Genomic DNA, 24,839 nt, shown 5'->3' on the forward strand with positions numbered 1-24,839 from the left:
CCCGTCTCAGATTGACATGAATTAGCAGCAGTGGCACATATTTGGGCCGATGTAAGAAAGTGCGCATACAAATGTGTGTCCAAACGAGGTGCCCATTTTTTCAATGTGTGCACATCAACCACTCCTGGGTGCCTAATGCAAGAGTCAAATAAGCTGCCATGCTAAAAAGAATGCACTAGAGATAAATTGTGCATCCCTAGCATGTCCTTGGCATTGGGCGCCTAGGAGATGTGGCTATGTGCGGGTTATTTATTTATTTTTATTTATTAGAGTTTTGTATACCGGCATTCATTAAAAAATATGTCGGTTAAATAAACCACACTACGAAGGAATGCTTCTACAAGCTACAAGTACTCAAAAAACTCAAGCCGCTCCTTTTCCATAACGATTTCAGATCGGTCCTCCAAACCATCCTGTTCTCCAAGGTCGATTACTGCAACTCCATCTTGCAAGGTCTTCCTGATACTACAATAAAACCCCTCCAGCTGCTTCAAAACACGGCTGCGAGAATCCTGACGAATACCAATCGGAGAGATCACATCTCTCCTATACTAAAAGATCTACATTGGCTCCCAGTAAACTTTAGGTTTCTCCATAAATCACAATTATTCACAAAAGCATATACCATCAGACCCCTCTTGACCTGCTACACCCTCTCAGTCTTCACTCTACGACCAGACCCTTAAGGGAAGCTTACAAAGGATCCTTGCACGTTCCTCCAATCAAAGCGGTGCACCAATCAAACATCAGAGACCAGGCATTCTCAACAATAGGTCCCTCCATCTGGAACACCATGCCACCAGACCTCAGGCAGGAAACCTGTCTCATAACTTTTAAGAAGAAACTCAAGACATGGCTTTTCTGTCGAGCCTTTCCCTGCTCCTAAGCCAATAGCTTGACTTAGAATTATTCCCAACTCTACTGTGATTAAATAAACTCTAAGTACTCATATACGTTATAATGTGGTGAGCTCCTTTTGCCTCCCTCCCACACATTCTCCTGTAAAAAGTTAATTATCGCTGTTCTCATTTTTGCGCCCTTGTTACAATGTAACTTTTTGCTTCTTCAATCTATGTTTCTTGTTATTTGGTTATGGTTAACCCCTTTGTTAGATGTAAACCGAGTTGATTTGATTTGTATCAAGAAAGTCGGTATATAAAAGCCTTAAATAAATAAATAAATAAATGGTTACACAAATAACAGTTAAAAATATGTGCAAATAAAAATTAACAATCTAAAATATATAAATACTTAAACACATTGTTTCAATCATATAAAACCATTAAAATACAGCTAAAAATAATGGTAAGAATTAGTCATAACATGAAATCTAAAATTAACTTAAAATATAAAATAATTATATTATTGAAAAGCTTGGGAAAACAACCAAGTTCTGATTCCTTTTTTAAAGGCTTTAATGTTAGATTCCATCCTTAGCTGTGAGACAAAACTCAATATGAGCGTCTGTTTTATCCCACAGCAGCCAATTTACTGGCACAATATACACGGCCTGGAGTGTGTATATTGTGCACCCAGAAATTTGGTTTTTTTCATCGAGCCTTTTTATTTTTCATGATGCTGCTTTCTGTGGTTCCTTCTACTTAATATCACGACGAAAGTTATTAGAAGGAAATACAGACAAGCAGTTTTTGCTTTTTTGTTGAGCCTTTGACGTGCATCAAGAGCTTTACACCTGCTCCAGGGCAGGCTTAAAATTTGATGTGCTAAAAAGTGTGCCTTGGGCACATGGGGATTTTTTTTGCATCGCAGGGTAATAGCTAATAGCTTCATCTACATGGCATTGACGGGATTAGTACTATTAGCGACGCCTCTGAATGTGCGTTTTGAATGCCCTGATCCCCTTACTGCATCGGGCGAAGTCTAGTGCATCCAAAATGGGTATCCAACCGCTCATTAACCCGTGCACTAGGCTGGGCGCACTTTATTACATCGGCCTCTTTATCTCTCTCCCAACCTCAGCACTGTCCCCATTCTCCCCACCACTCCAGTGCTGGTTTTAGAAATTTAGAAATTCACATTCTCTAGATCAGGGGTCCCCAACCACCGGTCCGTGGACCGGGACCGGGCCGTGGGAGTTTTTTGCCGGTCCGTGGCGCCGCCAAACACCGGCAGGTGTGTCGCGCACTCCCGGTCTCTCCCGCTGCTCTTCCTTCCCTGCTGCCGTTGCCGTCGGGCTGTCAGCACGTTCAAGCCCAGCGGGAACGGCAGCGGTGCTAGAAAAAGCTGTGGCATCCGTGTCTGGCCCTTTCTTCTTCCCGCGCCTGCCCCCCCGTGACCCGGAACAGGAAGTGAACCGCGATGCGCGGGAAGAAGAAAGAGCCATGCCACGTGATAAAGTAGCAGCGGCCGCTGCAGCATCTGCCCCCCGAGCAATTGAAGCAGCCGGTAATCGGGAGACAGCAGCATGAGCCTCCCGCGGCCGATGGGATTCTTCTTTCTTGGCCTGCGAGGGCTGCTGCAGCTCCCATTTGTGCTCCGGGGGGGGGGGGGGGGGGGGAGAGAGGAAGTGAGTGAGAGAGAGAGAAGCACACACACATCAGAGAGACACACATCAGAGAGCTGATGTGTGTGTGTGTATGTGAGAGACAATGAAAGTGATTGCTCAGGGAGGTGACTGATGTGTGTGTGTGAGAGAGAGAAAAGGCATGGAAGTGAGAAATCTGGGTATGTGAGAAAGCATGGGCGTAAGAAGCCTGGTGTTGTCGGGGTGAAAGAAAGCATGGGATTGAGAAACCTGGGTGAGTGTGAGACACAGCATGGGAGGGAGAAGCCTGTATATCTGAAAGAGAACATGGGAGTGGGAAGCGCGTGTGTGTGTGTGTGTGTGTGTGAGTGAGAGAGAGAGAGAGAAAGAAAGTGATTATGGGAATGAGAAGCCTGTGCATGTGAGCATGGGAATGAGAAACCTGTGTGTGTGTGTGTGAGACCCAGCATGGGAGAGAGAAGCCTGTATATCTGAAAGAGAACATGGGAGTGGGAAGCCTGTGTATGTGTGTGTATGCATGAGCGAGATCAGGTGACTGGTGTGTGTGTGTGAGGGAGAGAGAGAAATAAAGTGATTATGGGAATGAGAAGCCTGTGCATGTGAAGAGTGAGCATGGGAGTGACAAACCTGGGTGTGTGTGAGACACATCATGGGAGGGAGAAGCCTGTATATCTGAAAGAGAACATGGGAGTGAGAGACTGGTGAGTGTGTGTGTGTGTGAGAGAGAGAGAAAGAAAGTGATTATGGGAATGAGAAGCCTGTGCATGTGGAGAGAACAAGCATGGGAGTGAGAGACTGGAGTGTGTGTGCATGCGTATGTGTGTAAGAGAGAGAGAGAGACAGAGAAAGTGATTATGAGAGTGAGAAGCCCATATATGTTAGTAGAACACGGGAGTGGGAAGCCTGTGTGTGTGTGTGTGTGTATGGCATGAGAGAAACTGTTCAGGAAGGTGACTGGTGTGTGTGTGCCAAAGACTGTTTGGGAGATGATTGGTGTGTGTGAGAGACAGAAACTGGTCATGGGGGCATGACTGGTATGGTGTGTGTGAGAGAGACATGGGCACTAAGGAAGAGGACCATAAGTATAGAGCTTAGCCTCTACTGCTGCTTCTGGTGTGTGCTACAGCCTGCATGGAAGAGGAGTAGGAGAGCTGCTGGAGGGGGTAAGTAAAGGTGGCTTTTTAAGTTTATTTTTCTTGACTGCCATTTTAATTGTGTGATGTCTGCTTTTTTGAAATATTTTATTGGTGTTTGGAGAATGTTTAATAGTTTTTATGAGTTTTTAATTGTTGGATGTTATTTTGTTCATAGCTGTTTTGAAACATTTATTCTGCTTATTAGTATAGTTTTACAATTATTTCTGTGTGGGGATCTATAGCTGCTTGCTCGTTCTGTTTTCCTAATAAGAGGTGTATTGGTTTTTAGGACCTGATTTAATATTTGTAGTGTTGCCTTTTCATAGATAGGGTTGCTCCTGTTTGAGTGTATTCCATAATACAGGTGTAACTGTGTGCGGATTAGTTTATGTGCATTACTACAGATCCTGGGAGTATGTTAGGTCGGTTCTGTGTCTGTTACTGAGATGAGATATTTTACTAGCATGTAAGCGTTTGTATCGGTCTTATTTCTTGTGTTTTCTCAAGAGGACATGCATTGGTGGTAAACTGCTGTCTTTTCATAAGTAGGGCTATTGAGCCTGGAAGTAGAAGGAGTTTGAGTTACTGTTACTGAGATGTCACCAGAACCAGAATATCTTTTTTGTAGGGTGAGTTGTATGGGGAATGTCATAATTCTGCTTTACATCCATTATTGTGGGTCAGGGGGGTTCCCTTGGATACAAACTGTACTTTTACATCTAGCCCCGTGATGATCATGGGTCAGTGTGCCATGCATGTGAGAACCTATGGTGAGTTGAGTCACATTCACATTATAAACGTCATAATTAAATGATAAGTGTGCACTAAAATCCAACCCCCTCCATAACCCCGCCCCCATATGACCAAAGCCCCGCCCCTGCCCCGCCATGGAGAAATGGTCTTGCTTGAAGCTGATCCCTGGTGCAAAAAAGGTTGGGGACCACTGCTCTAGATATTGAAATGCTCCATCACAGAATACCACACAATTTTTTCATTTTGTATCAATCAAGTATCTTTGGATTATACATCACCAACAAAACTGAGCCAAGAAATCTCCAACACAAATTTCAAATTTTGTCTAAATATTCAAAAAGTAGAGCATACCCCCTACATTATGCATACCTTGGCCTGCCATTAACCATACCTGGCAATTTGGCTTTTAATACATTATAAGATAAACTCCTAAAGTCCCTATATGCAATAAAGAAAGTCCTGGCCAGTTTTAAAATCATTTGACAGCACTGAATCAACAATTTTAGAAAATGGATACAAGAACTTATTCAGATGATATTTAAAACCTCATACATTACACAAAATATACCTACAGGTGTCAGTAAACTGTTGGAGACAAATATAGAATAAAAAGACCATAAAGCATAAATAGAAATGTACACACAAAAACTGAACTGGCAATTGCAACTAGCCCGACAATATATGCTGTTCATCATGACCATACCTTTTAAACATCAAACAATAAAATAAAAAAAAGTAAATCATGAATGATAAAAAAAATTTTTCAAAACATCCAATAATTTAAAAATATTATACATCTTCCAAAACACAAATTAAATATTTAAATACAGCAGAAACAACCACCACCCAATCAATTAAAACTAAGAATGAAAAAATCTCCTGCTTCCATATCTGGGATCTTTTGATTTCCAGTCACACTGAAATTGTGGTGGATTGGGGGGGAGGTGGAGCCACACAAACTATCTTCTCTCTCAAGTACTCCATCTCATATACTCATGCCGATATTCTCACACACACTTTTTCACATATATAGGCTCTTTCTCCTTCACAAACACATTTTGCGTGTATGTGTGTATGCCTGTGGCAGCTTATATGTGACACACATGCTCTCACACACACGCACATGTACACAGGCTCTGACATACACACACTCTTAGGGCCTTCCCCTTATTGGGCTGCGGTGGAGTGGGGTCCTCCACAGCCCTGCTGGCCTTCCTTCTCTCTTCAGGCTATGGCAGGATGGGCTCTCTTGTGGCCCCGCTTTACTTCCTTCAGCCCGTGGCGTGCCCCCCCCCCATCACAGTGCCCTGTTTGATTGCACGGGTTGCATATCCTAAAAGCTGGCTATGCTTCCATTTAGCCTATAGCCTTTTTGTGAAAGATAGCCTCCTTTCCTAAGGCATTTGTACAATTCCTTTAATCATTAATCTGAGCTTAGTTTGTACAGATTTCTATATAGTATAGATGCTATGCAAAAATAAAATAAATAGGATAGCTGAAAGATAAAAGGGCAAAATATAGACATTTACCTGTGCTTTCTTCTCGCAAAGCTTATAGACTGTCTCCAGGTTAGTGTCGTTGTGAAGTGAGTGGGAATACATCCTATGCTCAAAAGCTTCTGTTTTCTGGATAATTTTTTTAAGTCCCTGGTCTTTGATGCCCATATCATCAATGGGATCCAATAATGGAACGCCATCAGGGAACCGTTTCTGTACCTCCTAAAGTAGGATACCAAAGACATATGCACTAATAAATACCAAAGCAAGTTACATATAGACCACAAGTAAGATTTTTAAGCAAACCAGACTGATTTACTGGTCCCATGAGTTAGACAGCATTAAAGACTTTCTTGTAATTTAGCATTAAAGAATTTCTGTTGCATAAGGCAAGTCAATTTAAAAGGCTCCTGTAATTAGCTGTTACTATGCAAGTGCCAAAATGTTGTTCTTATTGTCAATTTAAATGTACATGATTATCTGGCATTCTTGTTTTGATGCCTTAGCTATGAAGCTAAGCTATGCCTCTGAAAACTGGGTTTAAAATTTACTCTGGCATACTGACTTCCTTTGAGAGCCGATTTCAGTTTAGTACCAGTGGACATGTTTTCATCAATCTCACCAATTTAGAGCTACTAGTGAATTCTGTAGAAGTCTAGGGCTGGCTGCTGCATATTGTAGCGTACTTGCAAAGTTGTGTGGGGAACCTTAAAACAGATGGTATTACATGCTGCTAATTCTTACCAAGTTTGTGTGTATTAACATGTAAGAAACGAATATTTCCAGGAGAAATAGCCTAGTGGTTAGAGCAGTGGACTATGAACTAGGAGACCAAGGTTCGAGTCCTGCTGTCGCTCCTTGTGACCTTGGGCAAGTCACTTTACCCTACATTGCCTCAGGTACAAAAACTTAGATTGTAAGCCTTCTGGGGATAGAGAAATACCTACAGTACCTGAATGTAAACCGGTGTGATATCTCAATTGAGATCAAATGTCGGTATATAAAATAATAAATAAATAAATAAATCTCGAACACATTTTTCCCTTAAATAAAAATTAAGATCCCTCTTCATGTATATTTGATTAATTCACAAACCACACAACTATAACAGCAGATCATCTTGTATCCTAAGTTCTTTAATCCAAAATTCCAATTAGAGGGAAAATATCATGGACTTCAGCCTGAGTTCTGTGTTGTGGAAAAAATATGTATTATCTGAAAAATTGTGCTACTTGGACGTCACAACCAAGTTCATGTTTCATCTTGCTTAGTTTAAAAGGCAGTTTGCAGACACAGCCATGACTGATCAGCAACTTTTCTTCACTTCTCTTTGGAGCAACTCTGGCAGTAGTAGAAAAGGGAGCCAAAGCATTTTTGGGCCACAAAGACTGATGCTAATGTTGGGGTAAGCGTTGTGATGACCCCGCTAGCTAAGATGATGCAAACTTCAGAAAAAAGTATTAGAAAATCAAGTCTTGTAATGCAAATAAAGAGGCATGCAATCAGGAGAAAGTGGAGCTGCTTAAAAAAAATTGAGTATAGAGCAAGAGCTACTAAACTTCAGCAAGAATCAAGCAATCTAAAATTTAAAGGCGCACAGCCAAGATTCTAAAGTTGTATGTTGAAAGTGATGGGAACGGCTAAATGCAAACCATTATTTGGACCTTAAAATCTTGATTTGCATGACATGCCGCATGAGTGGTTCTGCCAGCATTGCAATGAGATGCACCTTGTCTGAGTCTATGCTAACAATAATAATAAAAAAATATATTCCTTACACATCTCATAGTTCATGGCGAGTTATAAATGGGGAAAGCCAAGTTTCCTTTATACACAGAAATGAAAAATGAATGCTTAAAGAGAGTCGTCATAGTATTTGTTGCCTCAGAGCTGCTGGTGAAAAGCTGTTTATAGGTCATGAGGTTGTAGGGAATTTTGTGGAAGATTTTACTCTGTCTCTAGAAATAACCCAACTACTGAACATTCTACAATTCAGCCAAAACTGGATTATACTGGAGATGTTTGCCACGCAACACTCTTGTCTGTAATGAGAAATCTACGTGGGGTGAATGAAAACTAATGACATGATGTAATGCAACTGGCACACACAAGCGTAAACTGCTTCACACTGGTAAAGTGTTGATCCAAGAGCATTCAAAAATGTGAAAGTGCTCTCCTTTATTTACCAGTTCAACAAGTAGGCCTGGATCTCACATAAAACTACCAGCGGTAGTTTGATAACCATTTTGTGCCTCAGCACAGTGAGCATAACAGGAAGCCGGGCTTCCAGAAGATTCTGTTGCTACTAAACAGCCATACTGCTCATCAGCAGATGACAACGATGGCATTATTCTGAAAGATTTATGTGACTTATGAACTGCTGTTTGCAGGTAACCAATTTCACTTTCCCTTACAACAAACAATTCATCACAGTCATACAAATGGAGCACTCTAGTTAAATAAAAGTTGTATTCAACAAAACTGTGGGAAAATAACCATAACAAGAACTGTTAATATTTTTCTTGGGGGAATATCCCACTTTCAATTTTATTACAATTTAATATTTTTAAACAGCGATGAAAATCCAAAAACAGGTCCTAGAGGGGATGGAGATTCGCTCTGCTTGCAAACTGACAATGCAAACCTACTATACCGCTAGGAGACCTTATCTAGATGGTAATAGGATGAAAATGCGTGGATTAAACTCTACTTGCAGTTTTGCAAATCTCCTCAATAGATGTAGACTTTGGATGGGTGACTGACGCTGCCATGGTCCTAATAATATGGGCCTTGACATAGATTTTTAAGGTCAGGTCTGCCTAGATGTAACAGAGGAGATGCAGTCTACTGCTCAACTGGAAATGGTGTGCTTTACCACTGCATGCCCAAGCCTCTTAAGGTAGGGTTGCCAACTGCCCGGTTTTGGACTAGACAGCCAGGTTTTCAGGCATCCTGTGCAGTGTTCAGTCAGAAGTACCGAGCAGACACTAAAAGTCCAGTTTTGCGGGTGGTTCCCTCCTCTCCCCCACAGACTCCTAGTTACAGTGAGAGAAAAGCAGGGTCGGAGCCTCTCAGAGGAGAGCTGCATTGTATTCCTGCCCCTCTCTTTTCTTATGCTGTGATTGGACAGCATAGGGAGAGGAGGTGGGGCACAGCAGAGCCCTCAGCAATCAGTGGCTCCACAGATTTCTGCATTAATAATGACCCTCTTAGATCCCCTCCCACCCCCTCTCACAGCATGCTGGGCCAGGACCCAAGGAGGGGCTGCAGTGACAGCCAAGACGGATATAGACACAGAGGACAGGATGGAGAAACAGAAAGATGGAGGTACAGGATGAAGAGAGGGGAGAGACAGAGGGGACAGGGACAAAAGGGAAGGAAAGAACAGACAGATGATGAGCATGGTAGGACTGAGATACAGAGGGGGACATGGAGGGAGGGAATGGGTCACAAGGTCTCTTGCTCAGTCCAGCCGACAGCTGCAGCTGTCGGGGAAATTGCTCTATAGGCTGCACCTTCCCCCCTCAGGTCTCACTCTGGACCCACGCCTTGACCCTTAGCAACTTGGAATTTACCTGATGTCAAACAAAAACAGTGTACTGCAGTGACCCCCCTTCCCCTCTCTGCCTATGCTTGTACCTCTTTCCTGGCCCTTTCCTTGCCCAGCTCCCCCTGCTCTGAACCCAGTCTTCCCCTGGGCCTATTACCTCATTGCTCCCCTCAGGCCTATTGCTGGGTTGCCCAGTGTCCCAGGCAATGTAGGTAATATGACTGGGGGGGGGGGGGGGGGGAAGCAGGCAGTACCTCCTTGGATGACCTGATTGGCCAGCTGAGCCAGCAGCCACATAGGAGCTAAGGACTACTTGTTCCACTATAATGGAGGCATGCAGCACTGCCCCCTGATGAGGTACGTTAATGCCCCTTGGGACTGGCACCCTGGGAAGTTGCTTGCCTCTTCTGACAGCCCTGGTTCTCCCATCTTTCCCCCCTTCCCTGCCCAGCATGCTTCTGATCTTCTGAGATCATGTGTGAAAGAGAGAGGGAGTATGGATAAGTGAGTGTTTGTGTGTGACAGAATGAATGTATGTGTGTATGAGAGGAGGACATAGGAAAACGATTGTAAACCGCCCCCCCCCCCCCCAATAATCCATGAGATGAGATAAATGCAGAGCAGCTGAATGGCAGGGGGCCTCCTTCATTGCCTTAAGAGGCTGGAAGAGAAATTGTTGCCTGTGTGCAGCTTGTCAATTCATTATTTATTTAATGCATACACAGATACAGGGGCATATGAAATAAATGTGTGCAGAAAACAGGCACTCTGTGTTGAGCACCCATTTTCCTAAGATGTCCCAGCCACCTCTCCTGGGCTCCTGATCCAATATTAAAATGAGGGGTCATGCTAAAAAAAGAGGCACCAAGGTCAAATGTGTCCTCCTCAGAATCAGGTGCACAGGATTAGTGGCTGTCCAGCCGTTTGGTAAAACAAACGCTCAATCTACGAGCATCCATTTTCTCCTGCTACCGGCATATACACGCACAAGATACATGGCATGGACCGTGTGTCTTATGTGTGTATTGGTCGTCAAAAATGTTTTTTTCCAAATAATTTTTTTTTTAAATAAATACTGCTTTATTTGTTTCTTCCTACATGGTATCACTACAATACTATTAGGAGGAATCTCAAAGCAGAATCTTTCTTTTTTTTTTTTCTTCAATGCGCCCCTAAGCGTGGCAAACCTTTATGGGGGTTAGCTAATAGTCTCATCTAAATGAATTTTCATGTGATGAGTGCTTTTAGCTATGTGGAAATTTGGACATGCGTTTTGGACACGCCAATGTCCATATTGGATCGGGGGTTATGGATGTGCTTCTAAAACACACGTTAGGCCGTTCGCAGCGGCTAGTGCACGGTATTGAATCAGCCCCACAGTGTTTAGGAAGTTCACTGGCAGGATCTAAAATTTATATAAATGAAAGACACTATCCCTCTTCTCCTCACCCCGGTCCTCAAGTGTCCAGCCCCGGTCTGTGGAAATGTTGGCAACCCAATCTTAAGGTTTTAATGTTTTTTGATTTTGTTCAGAGTTTTATTTTATATATGTTGTTCACTGTCTAGATTGACCTTTTTGACCAGGAAGGTGATACAGAAAAGTGAGTAACAAAAATCTGGGTTACCCTTCTATGGCTTGAGTCTGCTTCATGTAGAAGATGACAGCTTTCACAAACAAGGGAATAAAGGGCCTTTTAATCTTTATAGACATATGGTTGTAGGAAAATCCCAACAAAGGACTGGCCAACAAAATGCCAACAAAGGACAAGCAGCTAAGATGGATCCTCTGACATCAGCAAAATGGACATTGGCCTATGTGAGTTATGTACAGCTATGCAGAGAAAACAAGGGATTCTGCAGTGCTGTTTACGTGACTAACTTGATGGATTTATTGGCGCTTTCTAGTCTAGGTGGCGCCTAAAAGAAATGGCAAAAGCAACATGAGGACCATTTGGTACTGTGAATCTGTTCTTAAATATTGGGGCCTTTCTTTATGGTCCTCATTCCCTATCTGGGATCAGTGTTTATCAGAGCCCTGTCAAACCTGGCCAACTGTCATTTGTTACAATGACTGCTTGTTGAACTGTGCCAGCAAACAAAGGACTGGCCAGAGTGGGAAAATCTAATTAAAAGCCTTAATTATGCATTCACCTGACTATGCATAGGTGAGCCCATGAAAAGGAGCAGGCTGCCAGCACTCTTAGCCACCTGTCATCATCTGATCATTACCCATCAAAGAGGAGGAGACAGTCCATCTGAGTGCTGTTGCCTCCACACTGGCCAAGATCCCTGCACCCACTGCAGAGAGAGAGAGGAAAGACCTGTCTCTTTCCAAGGGTACCTGAGTAAAGGAGCTGAGCACACCTTGCTGCTCGAAAGTGGAAAAGATGAAGCACTTCTCAGCTTGGGATCTCCTGGTCTGGGGAATAGACCCTGCCGCCTCAGACTCCTGGGTCCCGGTCACAAAGAGACCAGCTTGCTGAAGATCCGGAGAGAGGGTTCAGCTGCAGGTCCCCTGTGATAACTGTAACTTTAATCCCTAGTCCCTGGGACAGGAAGTTAGAGCCCATTTGCATTCTATACTTGCAAATCATGGCTAGAAAAATGTGGGGTTGGCATTGATTAATTGTAATCTGATAGGCACTGGATGTCAAATGCGCTTTTGTATTTATTGCTTTTATTATTGCCTGAATCCCTAATTGCCTGTGTGTGTTACCTGACGAAGTGTTAAGCTTAACCTTGTGTAACTTATAAATTAAGGAGATTTGTTTTTCTTCAGACAATTAAGTAATTCTTTCTAAGAAATGAACAGGAGTCTTGCTGGTAAATAGGTTAATACATAAAGGGAGGTGGGATTGGAACTCATAGCTCTTCTCCCTAAAGGTCTAGGGAAATATGTTGGCAGGAACTTAGGAAGTATCTGGAGTATTATGATGAAATCTGGTATAATATGGATAAGTCACTAGAAACTGATGTTCATAGATTCTGTGTGCTGAATTGACTGCCACCAAAAAAGTGACCTTCCAGGTCCATGAACTTAAAAGGGTTTTTCATCATCTGGATAAGTATCATGCAAATGTTCAATGACACTGGGGGAGGCTTCACATGTATCTGACAACTAGAGACTGTACATAAATAGGGTTTCCTGCTACATTGGAGATAAATGCCAATTGAAATGAAGTGAACTCTAATAGGGTTGGTTTTTAGGATAAACTCTAAAAGATACAAAAAAATATTTAAAAACTTTCTGTATGAGGAAAGGCAAAGGATCTAGGACCTTAGTCTCACAATGGACTATAAACGTCCTCCAACAGAAACCATAAGATGCCCTAGTAGATTCCTTCCTAGATGCCAGATGGATTTCACATATCTTATCGGAAAAATTGAAGGAGCAGACTGTCTGTTGGGATAGCACAACAATTCCTGGTTTTGCATGATTAGGCATTGAAGTTCCCAATCTGATCGATTTCCTTAGGGATAAATCTGAATTGGCAACCAAATTTGCCTCAGCCGAAAGGGCGCTATGAAGATCTTTATTTCTTGGTCCTGAGTTTTATCATAGTTTTAGTCACTAGAGCTATGGAAGGATAAGCCTAAAGAAGACCTGTCCCCTACTGAAAGGAAAAGGCATCTGTTGCTAGTTTGCATTCTGATCTCTTGGAGCAGAAGATTGGTACCTTCTTATTCTGAGCTGTTGCAAATAGATCCATCTCAGGTATACCCACCCAAGAAGGATCTTATTTGCCGTATCCTGATCCAGGGATCCAAGGTGTTGACAATCTATCTACCATAATATGTCTCTTCCTGCCATAATATTGTCTCTTCCTGCCAAGTTCCTCCCAAGGAACACTGAGAAACTCCAGAGCATAGCCATCTCTTATCTCCAGAACCCAATGGTCTGACGTGACCTCGATCCACCTCCAATAAAAAGGAGAGACAGGCGACCCCCTATCTCCTGTTTCTAGGAATTGGCACACCCTCATTGAGGTGGTCAGGTAGGCACCGCCACTCGAGCCCGCGCCCTGTCTGGGCTGACTGGGATGAAGGACTGAGACCTACCCAAAGGTTGAGCCTTATGAAAAGCAGCTCCTCTGTAGGGTCAAAAACATTTGCAAACCCCTAGCATGACGTATAGCGCCAAATGAGTGCGGCGCCTGCTTTTAATTCTCTGGTAACTGAGGAACCTGGGACTCATGCCACTTATTTGCCTTTTTTTTTTTTTTTTTTTTTTTAAAGTTTCACTCCCAAACCAGAGTAATCCTTTAAAACAGTGGTTCTCAACTGGTGTGTCGTGACACACCAGTGTGTCACCAAGCACACGCAGGTGTGTTGCCACACTTCCCAGTCCCCTGCTGATACAGCTGCTCCCCCTACCCAAGCAAGATAGGTCCTCCACCCGGGCTTAAAACACTGAAAGCCCGGGCGGAAAACGGCAAGAGAGTGTAGTCAGCAGCACCAGCATGCTCTCCGGAAGAGGAAGTGGTGATCAGTGGGTGCGTGCGCGGGAATAAGAGACCATGCTAGTGCAGGCAGCGTCAGCCTGAAGAACAGAAGAGAGCCGAGGCCTGAGGAATGAGCAGCGCGGCTCGCAGAAAAATGAAAAACGTCAACTCCCGTGGCCGATGGGACTCCTTGCTTCGCGAGGGCTGAAAATGAAGTAAGTTGCTGCTGCCTTTAGGGTTAGAAGTGGAGGAGGCTGCTGCTGCCGCTACTTTGGGGGGGGGGGGGGGGGGGGGAAGAGTGAGTGAATGAGCAAGCATGCGTGAGTGAGATAACATGTACGTGAATGACTGAGAGCTTGTACATGTGAAAGAGAGTATGTGTGTGATTGAGAGCTGGTTTAGGTGAGGGAGCATCTGAGTATGTGATTGAGAGCCTGTGTGTAAATGAGAGAAAGAGAGAGAGCATGTGTGTCTGTATGTGATTGAGAGCTGGTTTAGATGAGAGAGCATGTGAGTGTGTGATTGACAGCCTGTGTGAAAGTGAGAGAAAGAGAGACTATGTGTGTCTGTGTATGATTGAGAACTGGTTTAGGTGAGGGAGCAGTTGAGTATGTGATTGATATGCTGTGTGTAAATGAGAGAAAGAGAGCATGTTTGTAAGCATGTGAATGAGAGTCTGTGTGTGAGAGAAAAGGACAGTATGTATGTGTGTGATTGAAAGCCTGTGTGTAAGCCTGAAAAGATAGACAGCATGTGTGTAAATGTGTAATTAAGAGCCTATATAAGTGAGAGAGAAAAAGCATGTGTATATGTGAGCTATTGAGAGCCAGTGCGAGAGAAAGAGAGGAGAAAGTTCCAAGCAAACCACCCCTCCTCCTGCTAATTCAAAACAATCTCAGGGCACCTAGATATCAAACGTTCCCAGGTATGCAGAGCAAAACATTTTTTGTATCCTTATTTTTCATTACTGGGTCTTTGTGTCTGCTATTTTGAAATATTTTATTGGTATCTAGAAATTTTTGATATGAGTTTTTAATTACTGGATATTCCATTCATCCGCTGTTTTGAAATAATCTGTTCTTTTTGTTAGTATGGTTTTACTGCTACTGATTTTATATTTCTTGATTTGTTTTAAAAGGATAGGTGATGTTTCTTTTTTTCCTTTTTGCACTGCATACAAAGACTCTGGCCTGTTGCAGTTTCCAATTCAGTTTTTGTCTGCATGCTTCTAGTTATGCATTTTGGTCTCTTTATTCTTTGTTAGGTGAGGGTCAGCACATGTGATTCAGGTGAGGTACTCTGCTGGCATGTAGTTTCTGTGTAGGGCTCTATAGCAGCCTGACTTGGTCCATTTTCCTAATAGGAGATGTATTGGTGTCTTAAGGCCTGGTGTAATATTTTCAGTGTTGCCTTTTTCTTAGGTAAGGTGGTTACTGTTAAGTTCTGGAAATTGGTGCTGTTTTGGTGTGGGACGTTTACCATTTATGCAATTTCTGTTCAGACAGAATACGTTTCTTTCCCTTGTGTCATTCTTAACAATAAAAATAATACTGGGCCTTTATTTTTTATTTCCGCCGTAAATTGTAATGAGCAGTGTGTCACACATGTGAGTGTGGTCTGTTAGGTGTGTCACGATGGGGAAAAACGTTGAGAACCACTGCTTTAAAAGGCCATTTCATAACATTAGACTTTGAAATTGTCTTGGCACCAAGCCATCAGCCATAGCTGACACTCAATCCTGCTTAACTTCTGAAATCAGATGAGATCGGGTGCATCTAGGGTGGTGAGGCCATAGGGCACAGCCTTGAAATTCAAACTGGACTCATTGACTTCCTGAGAAAGAGCAAGCAAGAGCGATCTACCACGGAGCAGCAAGAGGCCATCTGCACTTCATTGCCACCACCTCAAGGCCTGCTTAAGGACTGCCTCAATTCTCTGATCCTGCGCCTCCTTCACGCTGCTACGCCTTCCACAGGGATAGTCATCCGCTTGGCGACAGCACACACCAGCGCATCCACTTTCAGAAAGCGCAACTGCTCTCTCTCTGCCGGATCCAGGGGGTACAGCGCTACTAAGACTCGTCCCCCTTTAAAATTAGTTTTCAGAGCACCCTATTCAAGATCAATCAATTCTTGAATAGCATCCATAATGCTTTACGCAAGGAATCTAAATTGGATTCTTGTTTGGCTCAGACATGGCATTAGCACCTGGCACCCCCAGCATCTTCAGTGCCTGGGTGATCCGAGCCGGCAACTCATCTCTATGAAAGAAATGCAATATTGTTCTATACGCACCAACCCCAGAGGCATTTCCCATCCTCCAGGGAGTAAGGGTCGCCTTCATCATCTATACCACCTGGGTCTCTATTTGCATGACTCGCAGCAGGTGTAGACGTACTGAACTCTTAGGCCTACCACATTGGCGACTGAGCAAAACCTGCAAGCGGGGCCTAGCCAAAAGGCTGCTCAACCCGCCAAGCTGTTTCGCGGCAGACTTGACTAGAAAAGCATGAGAATACCACTGCAGTCCATACCAAAACCAGGGGGTCCTGCGCCCACTAAGAAGCCTTCCCTCACTGATGAACCAGTTAGGGGAGCCCTAAAACCAGGCGAAACCTCTGAAAAGGTTACCCTCCGGTACCATTCCTGCATCATGCTGGGAAGGACAGGCTCAGTAAAAGTAGCCAGAGATAACTCTGCCTGAGCCTCCAAGCAGCAATGACACAAGTTAGGGGGGATGCCAAACTAAGATGCCTGAATATGGCAAGCAGCACAAAGGTAAACACTCCCAAAATGTCTGACAATTGTGCATCCAGCTACACGCCCACACAAGTGAGTGTGGACAGGGCACCCAAAAACAAGATCTGTCCAATAAGCGTCCAAAATACAGGTGAACGATGCACAGTCATGGGAGGCGCCCACCAGGCGCACAAGCGCGAACAGATGTCAGGACATCAGATACTGTTTTGCAGAAAAGTGTGCGAACGCCACTGCGGCCTACCATACGGTGTCTAAGCAAAGCCTGAGTGCGGGACCTAGCCAAAATGCTGCTCAACCTGCCAAGCTGCCACAACTGCCCAAGCTCCCTCGGAGGCAGGAACGTATGTGGGATCAATGCACCGATGCTCAGAGACCAGAAGGGGAATGGAAACTCTTACTCCTTTTCTTTCCTTTTTTCTTTTACTCTACCTGAGCTCAGCCTATCCTGGCCAAGTATAGAGTCTGTCTCTGGCTGCAGGGAGAGAGAGCAAAGGCCTTCACTGCTGCGCTCGGCTTTGTGCGCCCGCTAGCCTCTTAGCTGTTTCTCTCTCTATAGCTAAGTCTATGCCGTAAAAACTGCTACTGGACTGAGGCACTCTATTGAGGGAGGGATCTGCATATATCACCTCAGGAAAACTCTACTGAGGGAGGGACCATAAGATATCACCACAGGAGAGTGGGGCAAATTAGTTTCCTTCTTTTCTCCTTTCATGTTCTATTTTTTCAAATCAATCCCTAGTAGGGAGATGCATGTCCACCATATTTTGGAGATGGAGAATACTGGTGGGCTGATGTTAGTGCAGGAGTATATATTCCGTGACTTGAGCTTTACTCCATCTGCTTGTAGAGGTGCATAACTTGCTGCTGTGGATTAACTTGTCTGAATGCTAAGAAATAGCATGTGTGAGAGCTTGTCTGTGTATGCAGCAGCATCTGTGAGAGCTTGGGCGTGTGTGAACAGCAGCATCTGCGAGAGCTTGTGTGTATGTGAGAGCTTTGTGTGTTAGAGCAATAGCATATGTGACAGTTTGTGTGTGTGGGCAGCAGAATGTACAAGAGCTTGTCCATATGAGCAGCAGCATAAGCGAGAGCTTGTTTATGAGTGTGAACAATAGCTATGTGAGAGCTTATGTGTATATGTGACAGCTTGTGAGAGTGTGTGAGAACACTAGCATTTGCGAGAACTTGTGAGTGTGTGAGCAACAGCATGTGTGAGAGCTTGCGTGTTTGTGTGAGTGACGCTGTGTAGGTTCAAGGAGGAGGCTGCTGTTGCCTGTATGTTCCAGGGAGAAAGAAAGAAAGAAAGAAAGAGAGAGCGAACATGTGTATGCATGAGAAAGAGAGCATATCAAAACATATGGTATAGTGAAAGAGCTTATGTGTGAGATAGAGACAGCACATATGTGTGTGAGACACTGCATGGATGCAAGGAGGAGGAACATTTTTGTGCATGTGTGCATGTGAGAGGGAGAGAGCACGAGTAAATATGGGAGTGTATGAGAGAGCTTGTGTGAGAGCAGGTTTGTGTATGAGAGAAAGTGCTTGTGTTTGTGAGAAAAACATTGTGCAGGCCCAAGCAGGAGGTTGCTGTTGCCCATATGTTCTATGAAGAGACTGAGATCATGTGTTTATGTGTGTGGGTGTGTGTGTGTGAGCACGAGCATGTGAGAACATAGGGGGGAGGAAAAGAGAATGTGTGCCAGCCTGTGTGAGTAGATGAGTTGTGTATATATGAGTAAGGGGAAGTTTGCATGCCCCCTTTCCCCACTAATCCACAATAAGATGACTGGAAATGAAAAGTTCTCAGGTATGGAGAGCAGCAGATTTTTAAATCCTTTTTTGTTTAAATTGTCTAATTTGATGTCTTTGCTGTTTTGAAATATTTTATTGTTGCGTGGGAAATTTTGAAAACATTTTAATGAGTTTTTAATTATTGGATATTCTTTTTGTCAGCTATTTTGAAATATTTATTAATTTTATGGGTATGGTTTTACTATCATGATGTTTCATACTTCTTGATTTTATAGTTTGATATTTTATGTGGCATGGTGATGTTTCTGTTTTTCACTGATACAGAGGCCAACTTGTGGTTTCCAATTCAGTTTTTGTCTGCATGTTTTTGTTTATTCTTTATGGTTTCTTTATTCTGAGTTTGGTGAGGTTTGTCTGTATTCTGCATGTGTGACTAAGGTGAGGTATTCTGCTAGCCTGTAGTTTCCATGTAGGGATTTATAGCAGTTTTGCATGTTCTACTGTCATAATATGAGGTGTATTGGAGTTTTAGGGCCCGATGTAATATTTGAAGTGTTGCCTTTTCATAGGTAGAGTTGTTAATGTTTGCTGTTTTGGGATGGAAGGTTTACTATATTCTAATTGTAATTCAGTTTTTTTCAGAGAATTCATTGTCAATTTGTGTTCAGCATCAAATTAAATACAGCAGTTTTTAAATGTCTATAATACTGTAGTCGAAAGGCTATATGTAAGTGGATATGTTCTGTCCTATGGTGTGTGTCCGAGTCTCTCAGTCAGCTGTTAGGAGCACCTTAAGAAATGATCAGTGAAGGGTATGGATGACTGATGCACTCATATTTCCATTTTACCTGGGAAAAATGAGCAGTGTACCCTTAATACATGGGTGCACACAATTAATGGAATGCATGCATCTAGGCAGATTATGTTCAGCCATTCTCATGTTGTTTTATGTTGCATCGTGAGTGCATCACTTATCATTGATGGCCCTGTTTGTTCTATTGATCCATTGTTAGACTAATTGCTACTGTCCTATCCATTTGTTAGATTGTTCACTGTCCTGTCAATGAATGGAAGGAACAGAAGGACAGGAGAGGAGGAAGATTCAAGGGCACTGGTGGCAAATTTATGCAAATGAGGGAAGGATCAGGTGATTGGGTTCCCCCTTTCCCCTAGTCCTCATGTCCATTTCTGGTCTGTGGAAAAGTGGACAACTCTGGGGGGCAGAGGGGGACAGGAAGGATCTATATGGCCATGCCCCAGATCTTTGAAGTACCTGCAACATCCCTTTCACAATTGTAAGTCATTGAGCCCACTGTTTGGAATGAGTAGGTCCTAGGAAACAATCCTTTTGAGGAAAATACTGGTTTCTACATGTCCCCACTGTGAAATGTCTAAGATGTGGAGGGTGGTTTGAAGGAAGCAGTGGATAATCTGGTGGTCTTTCAGGAGCTTCACTGTTCCTTTACCTTATCTCCAAAGGTATTTCCACTTTTGCAAGTCTTTCCCACACATCCTTATGTAGGTCTAAGGCCCACAGCCATTCAGATGGTGCAGAACCTCTGGCACCTCCTGGTTCTCACAGAAATGTGCATCAAAAAGACATGTTAATGTATCAAAGTCTCTGCTTGATACATAGCACTGATTTTCTTTGGTTCCTTACTTAAGCATCCAAAGCCCTGGTTACTGCTCATTTGCGGGAAGTGAGATCTCACTCCACTTTTGGATTTCTCCTTGACCAAGGTGCAAAAGGAGGGTGAGAACCTTCTTGGTGTGGCTTGAAAACAAATGGTTGGTGCAGCTCTGAAGTCCTTATTGAGCCTTCAACAACAGCTTTGAGGATTAGCTTGAAGTTCACCAGCAAGGAAGGCTTAAGGCCAATTCTTTCAGGCCCATACTACTCTGGGTGACATCTTTGCATATGTCACCATCAGAATGACTGGGGTAGATTTTCTAAATCTACATGCGCGTGAACAAAAGTACGCCGGATTTTATAAGATACGCGCGTAGCCACGCGTATCTTATAAAATCTGGGGTCGGTGCGCGCAAGGGGGTGCGCATTTGAGCAACTTGCGCGCGCTGAGCCCTGCGCGTGCTGCCCGTTCCCTCCAAAGCTGCTCAGATTTCGGAGCGGCCTCGGAGGGAACTTTCCTTCTACCCCCCCCCCCCCCCCGGCACCTTCCCCTCCCTTCCCCTACCTAACCCCACCCCCCCCCCCGGCCCTATCTAACCCTTTCCCCTACCTTTGTTGGCAAAGTTACGCCGGCTGGAGGCAGGCGTAACTTTGCGTGCGCCAGCGGGCTGCTGACGCACCATCACCCGACCTGGGGGCTGGTCCGGAGGCCTTGACCACGCCCCCGGGCCGGCGCCACGCCCCCTTGCAAAGCCCTGGGACTTACGCGTGTCCCGGGGCGTGCGCAGGGGGTTTTAAAAGGGTTACGTGCATAACTTATGCGCGTGACCCTTTTAAAATCCGGCCGATTGTGTTTCGTCCCAAACAATTGTAACAAGCCTGCTGATGGCCAGTAATTAACATTTTCTTTTTACACTTGGGACAGAACTTCTGTTTCTCAGACATGCAGGCCGATACAGTACAGTGTGCTCCGGCAAATGCATGTTGATGGCCCTATTAGTTATTCCCGCGCGATTCAGTAAATAAAATGTGCAGCCAAGCCGCACATTTTACTTTCAGAAAGTTAGGCGTTAATTTCTGCCGGCACTGGGAAAGTGCACAGAAAAGCAGTAAAAACTGCTTTTCTTTCTCTTTGTCTTCCAAAAAGATTTCCAGGTGAGTGGATTCATGGAATATAAATTTATTCTTTTTGTGGACAACTACACATTTACATGGAAAGTTTAGGAAAAAAGAAGCTCCCAAGGCTATAACCCTGGGCTTCAAAACCAGGAATTGTTTTCTCTTTAATTGGGTATATTCCTGGACACATCTGGAAATATCTGTACCCTTTGTCCACAAAATTGAAAATCTTTATTCTTAAAATATTTCTGCATTATTAAACTTTTATCATTTTCTCTTATGAAAGTGACCAACAAAGTGGCCCTTTGCGGTATATCATCTATCGATGACTCCAAAAAGGAAGTTAAGTTATGTGATTGTTGCTGAACTATATCTATTCCTTCCCCCCTGGATTTTCAGTCTTGAAAGAAAGAAAAAGATTGAGATATTGTTTGCAGAAAAAAAAAGTGTGTCTCCTGTTGCAATTACTGTGCAGATTACCTTTGATTTTCTTTAGTTAATCCTCCCATGATGTGGACTAAGGATTTGTGTGATATAATTTTTATTTTGGTATATGATTATGGAAGATATATTATGTTTCAACCAATCTATTCTTTGATTTTATGACTGTATTGTTTAAAATCTTAATAAAGTATAAATTAAAAAAAACAAAAAAAACTGCTTTTCTGTACACCCTCAGACTTAATATCATGGCGATATTAAGTCTGAGGTCCCAAAAGTTAAAAATAATTAAAAATTAAAAAAAAAAAAAAGTAAAATTGGCCTGCAGCTTGAAAACCAGATGCTCAATTTTGCCGGCATCCGGTTTCCGAACCCGAGGTTGTCAGTGGGTTTGAGAACAGACGCTGGCAAAATTGAGCGTCGGCTGTCAAACTCACTGACAGCTGCCGCTCCTGTCAAAAAAGAGGCGCTAGGGACGCGCTAGTGTCCCTAGCGCCTCTTTTCTATTTATTTATGCAATTTTACAAAATCTTATTTGACAGTAATTATACATGTCAATATAATATATAGTGTTCCTAGCGCCTCTTTTTACCGCGGGCCCTAATATGAATATTTTTTTTTTACTGAATCGCACGCACAGGAGAGTAGGCACTCACCCGCTCTCCTGAGACTTTTACTGTATCGGCCTATTGGTGAGGAAAAACACAAGGCAGAATCAAACAAAGAAACGTTCCTCTTGATAGCAAATGGCACAAAGAGACAAAAAAAAAAAAAGACGACAGATTTACTAGTACCAGATGCACTAAAGAAAACCACAGGCTGGATCAGCAGGAACATTGAAGAAAATAAAAAATCTGCCACAGAACCTAAGTAAGGCAAAACAAGAGAAACCAGAACTTTTTCTTCAGAAGCCATACAGGACTACCTTACAGTAAGATATGTCCAACAATCACAATGGACAAAATATGAACTGAGGGGAGCTGTGGGACGCTTGCAGTGCAAGAACTATCATGTGTGAAAAAGGCTTTTGCTCTTGCAGAGAGCTCTGGAAGATTCTGTCCATTTGGCACAAAACAGCATGCTATTTAAGTGCACGGCTGAACATTTATATTGTGTGTAAATTTATAACATGCCCCAAAATGTCTCTTATGCAGGCAAGTTTATGCACATTATGAACTTGGGTGCTGATTTTTAGCCTGTTCAAAATCCATTTAAGTGCATACTGGCAACTTATGTCTGCAACTCCTCATTTTTAAGTATGAAATTATTGACTCATCTTTCGAAAACTGACTCAAACTTTCTGTGCTCCAACTTAACAGTAACATTTCTGGAAAAGAGACATTAAGCATATAAATATTCAGCTACAGCATGCTGTACAAAGATGATGCCATTTAACATTTTTTTTTAAATCAGTTACCTAACTCAAACAGCGCTTCCAAAGCAGCAGAAATAATACATAAATCAAACAAAACACACAACACCCATTTCAACAAAAATCCCCATGATACTTGTAATATTTCCCCTACATGCCACATTTCATCAACCCAAAAAATGCCATCCAGATTAGTTTTACCCCTTAACTCAGCCAGATATATCCGGACCATTATTTACTCACTAATTACCTCACAGCAACAGATCATCAACTCCAGCAGCCAAATAAGAGCCTGCCATTAATTCTTGATCCTTCTTTCTATACTAGCTTTGTCTTTCCAGAATCTCCCAATCTGAGGAAAAACAAAACAGGTTTCCACCTTTTTTCGCTATGACCAATTATTCTGCTGCAGCCTAATGCCTGTAGGTAAGACAGTGACTGCTACAGAAAATGCCCTCATCCGCAATCTAACCAGACCCATCTTCTTAAAAGATGGAACAGCAAGCACGGTACTTTGATTGTCTCTTAACTGATGTCTTGGGTAAAATGTTCTCAAGCTAGTTGAGATAAATAATATTTACCTGTATTGACTTTAACACACTTTGCCTATTATCCAGGGGTCGGAGGTCTTTAGGTATGTAAAGCCGTACACTGCTCATAGCACTGAGAAGATGTAACATAACAGGAACCACCTAGGAATATAAACATTGAACGTGGATCATGGAGCTTTTGGAATATAAGTATATTAAATAAATACAAGTATTCTAAGCATGATAATTTCTTATAAAGGCTTAAAAATAAGACTTTGGGAGGTAAACAAGTATATATCCCTTGCATGAACCAGAGGGATATACCACAGCTGAAAGATGCTTCACTAGAATAGAAAATGTTCATTATATTTATGTTATTACAGGCAAGCAAAAAACAGGCCAGAAAAAGGGTTCACCTCATCCCTTTTATAGACCACATTAGGATGATGTCTGCAGCATGCCAGCAAGCTTGAACAGTAAGAACATAACACTTATGCAGTTCTATCTGTGGTTGCAACAAATATATTCTTCACATTATACAATCAATCCCAGATCCATGGGAGATCTCACCTTTTTAGTAGGCTCTGCAAAGGCACCAAGGCTGATGAAAACACGTTATATCATAAAATTACTGATAAGTAACATAAGGAAGGAGACTAGGAGGTTTCATGGCAACATCTATCATGCCACCTTTATTCTTCCCTACCTGTTTGATCATAGGAGAATCATCTGTGCACATTTAAAAACTTAACAGTTATAACAAGACTACAACACACTGAAGATAATCCCTTATACAATCAAATAATCAGCACCAGAATAGAATTTCATCACAATAATTTCAGTTTAATATTGAAAGGCCACAAGTAACAGTACCATTAAGGGCCTACACTATTCGACAATGCCTGAAGTATATCAAAGTCCTAAAGTTACAGATTAAAAATACAAAAATTTTAAAAAAGGTAGGAAAAAACAAGAGAACAATTTTCAAAGTTTAACCCATGTAAACAGGCTGCTTGAAAACTGCTCAATCTAAAACACCAAAAGGCCATGCATTCTTTTACAACATGCAAACTTTTAGCCGCATTGAGGGAAGGCATGCCGGGGTAGAGGGTATGGGATATTTAGGTCAGAGGTTCTACGCGAATACTTTTCAGGCCACATTCTACCTGCACTAAAAGTAAGTGCAAGCAACTGCGTGCACTATGTATCTGTGGCAGTTTTTAAAGTGAATGTCCTCATGTACTTTCTGTTTGAAAATTGGTGCAAAGACAGTGGGTAAAAAGCGCAGATCTTGCACTAATGTAGGCAGTTTAAAAATTGCCCCAAACAGAGTTAGTAATATTAATTCCTGGT

General features: G+C 42.8%; 1 protein-coding gene across 1 annotated transcript in view; it reads right to left on the reverse strand.

Moving 5' to 3' along the window:
• The window catches only part of MTREX (Mtr4 exosome RNA helicase), a 325,983-nt gene that overhangs the window by 87,820 nt on the left and 213,324 nt on the right, over positions 1-24,839 (reverse strand). The window contains exons 20-21 of the mRNA XM_029577212.1: positions 23,538-23,648; positions 5,925-6,113 (exon numbers count right to left, since the gene is read on the reverse strand). Coding sequence (XP_029433072.1) covers positions 5,925-6,113; positions 23,538-23,648 — 300 coding nt within the window. The remainder of the gene's footprint in view (positions 1-5,924; positions 6,114-23,537; positions 23,649-24,839) is intronic.

Source organism: Rhinatrema bivittatum, chromosome 1 (assembly GCF_901001135.1).
Source record: "Rhinatrema bivittatum chromosome 1, aRhiBiv1.1, whole genome shotgun sequence".
NCBI classification, from domain to species: domain Eukaryota; kingdom Metazoa; phylum Chordata; class Amphibia; order Gymnophiona; family Rhinatrematidae; genus Rhinatrema; species Rhinatrema bivittatum.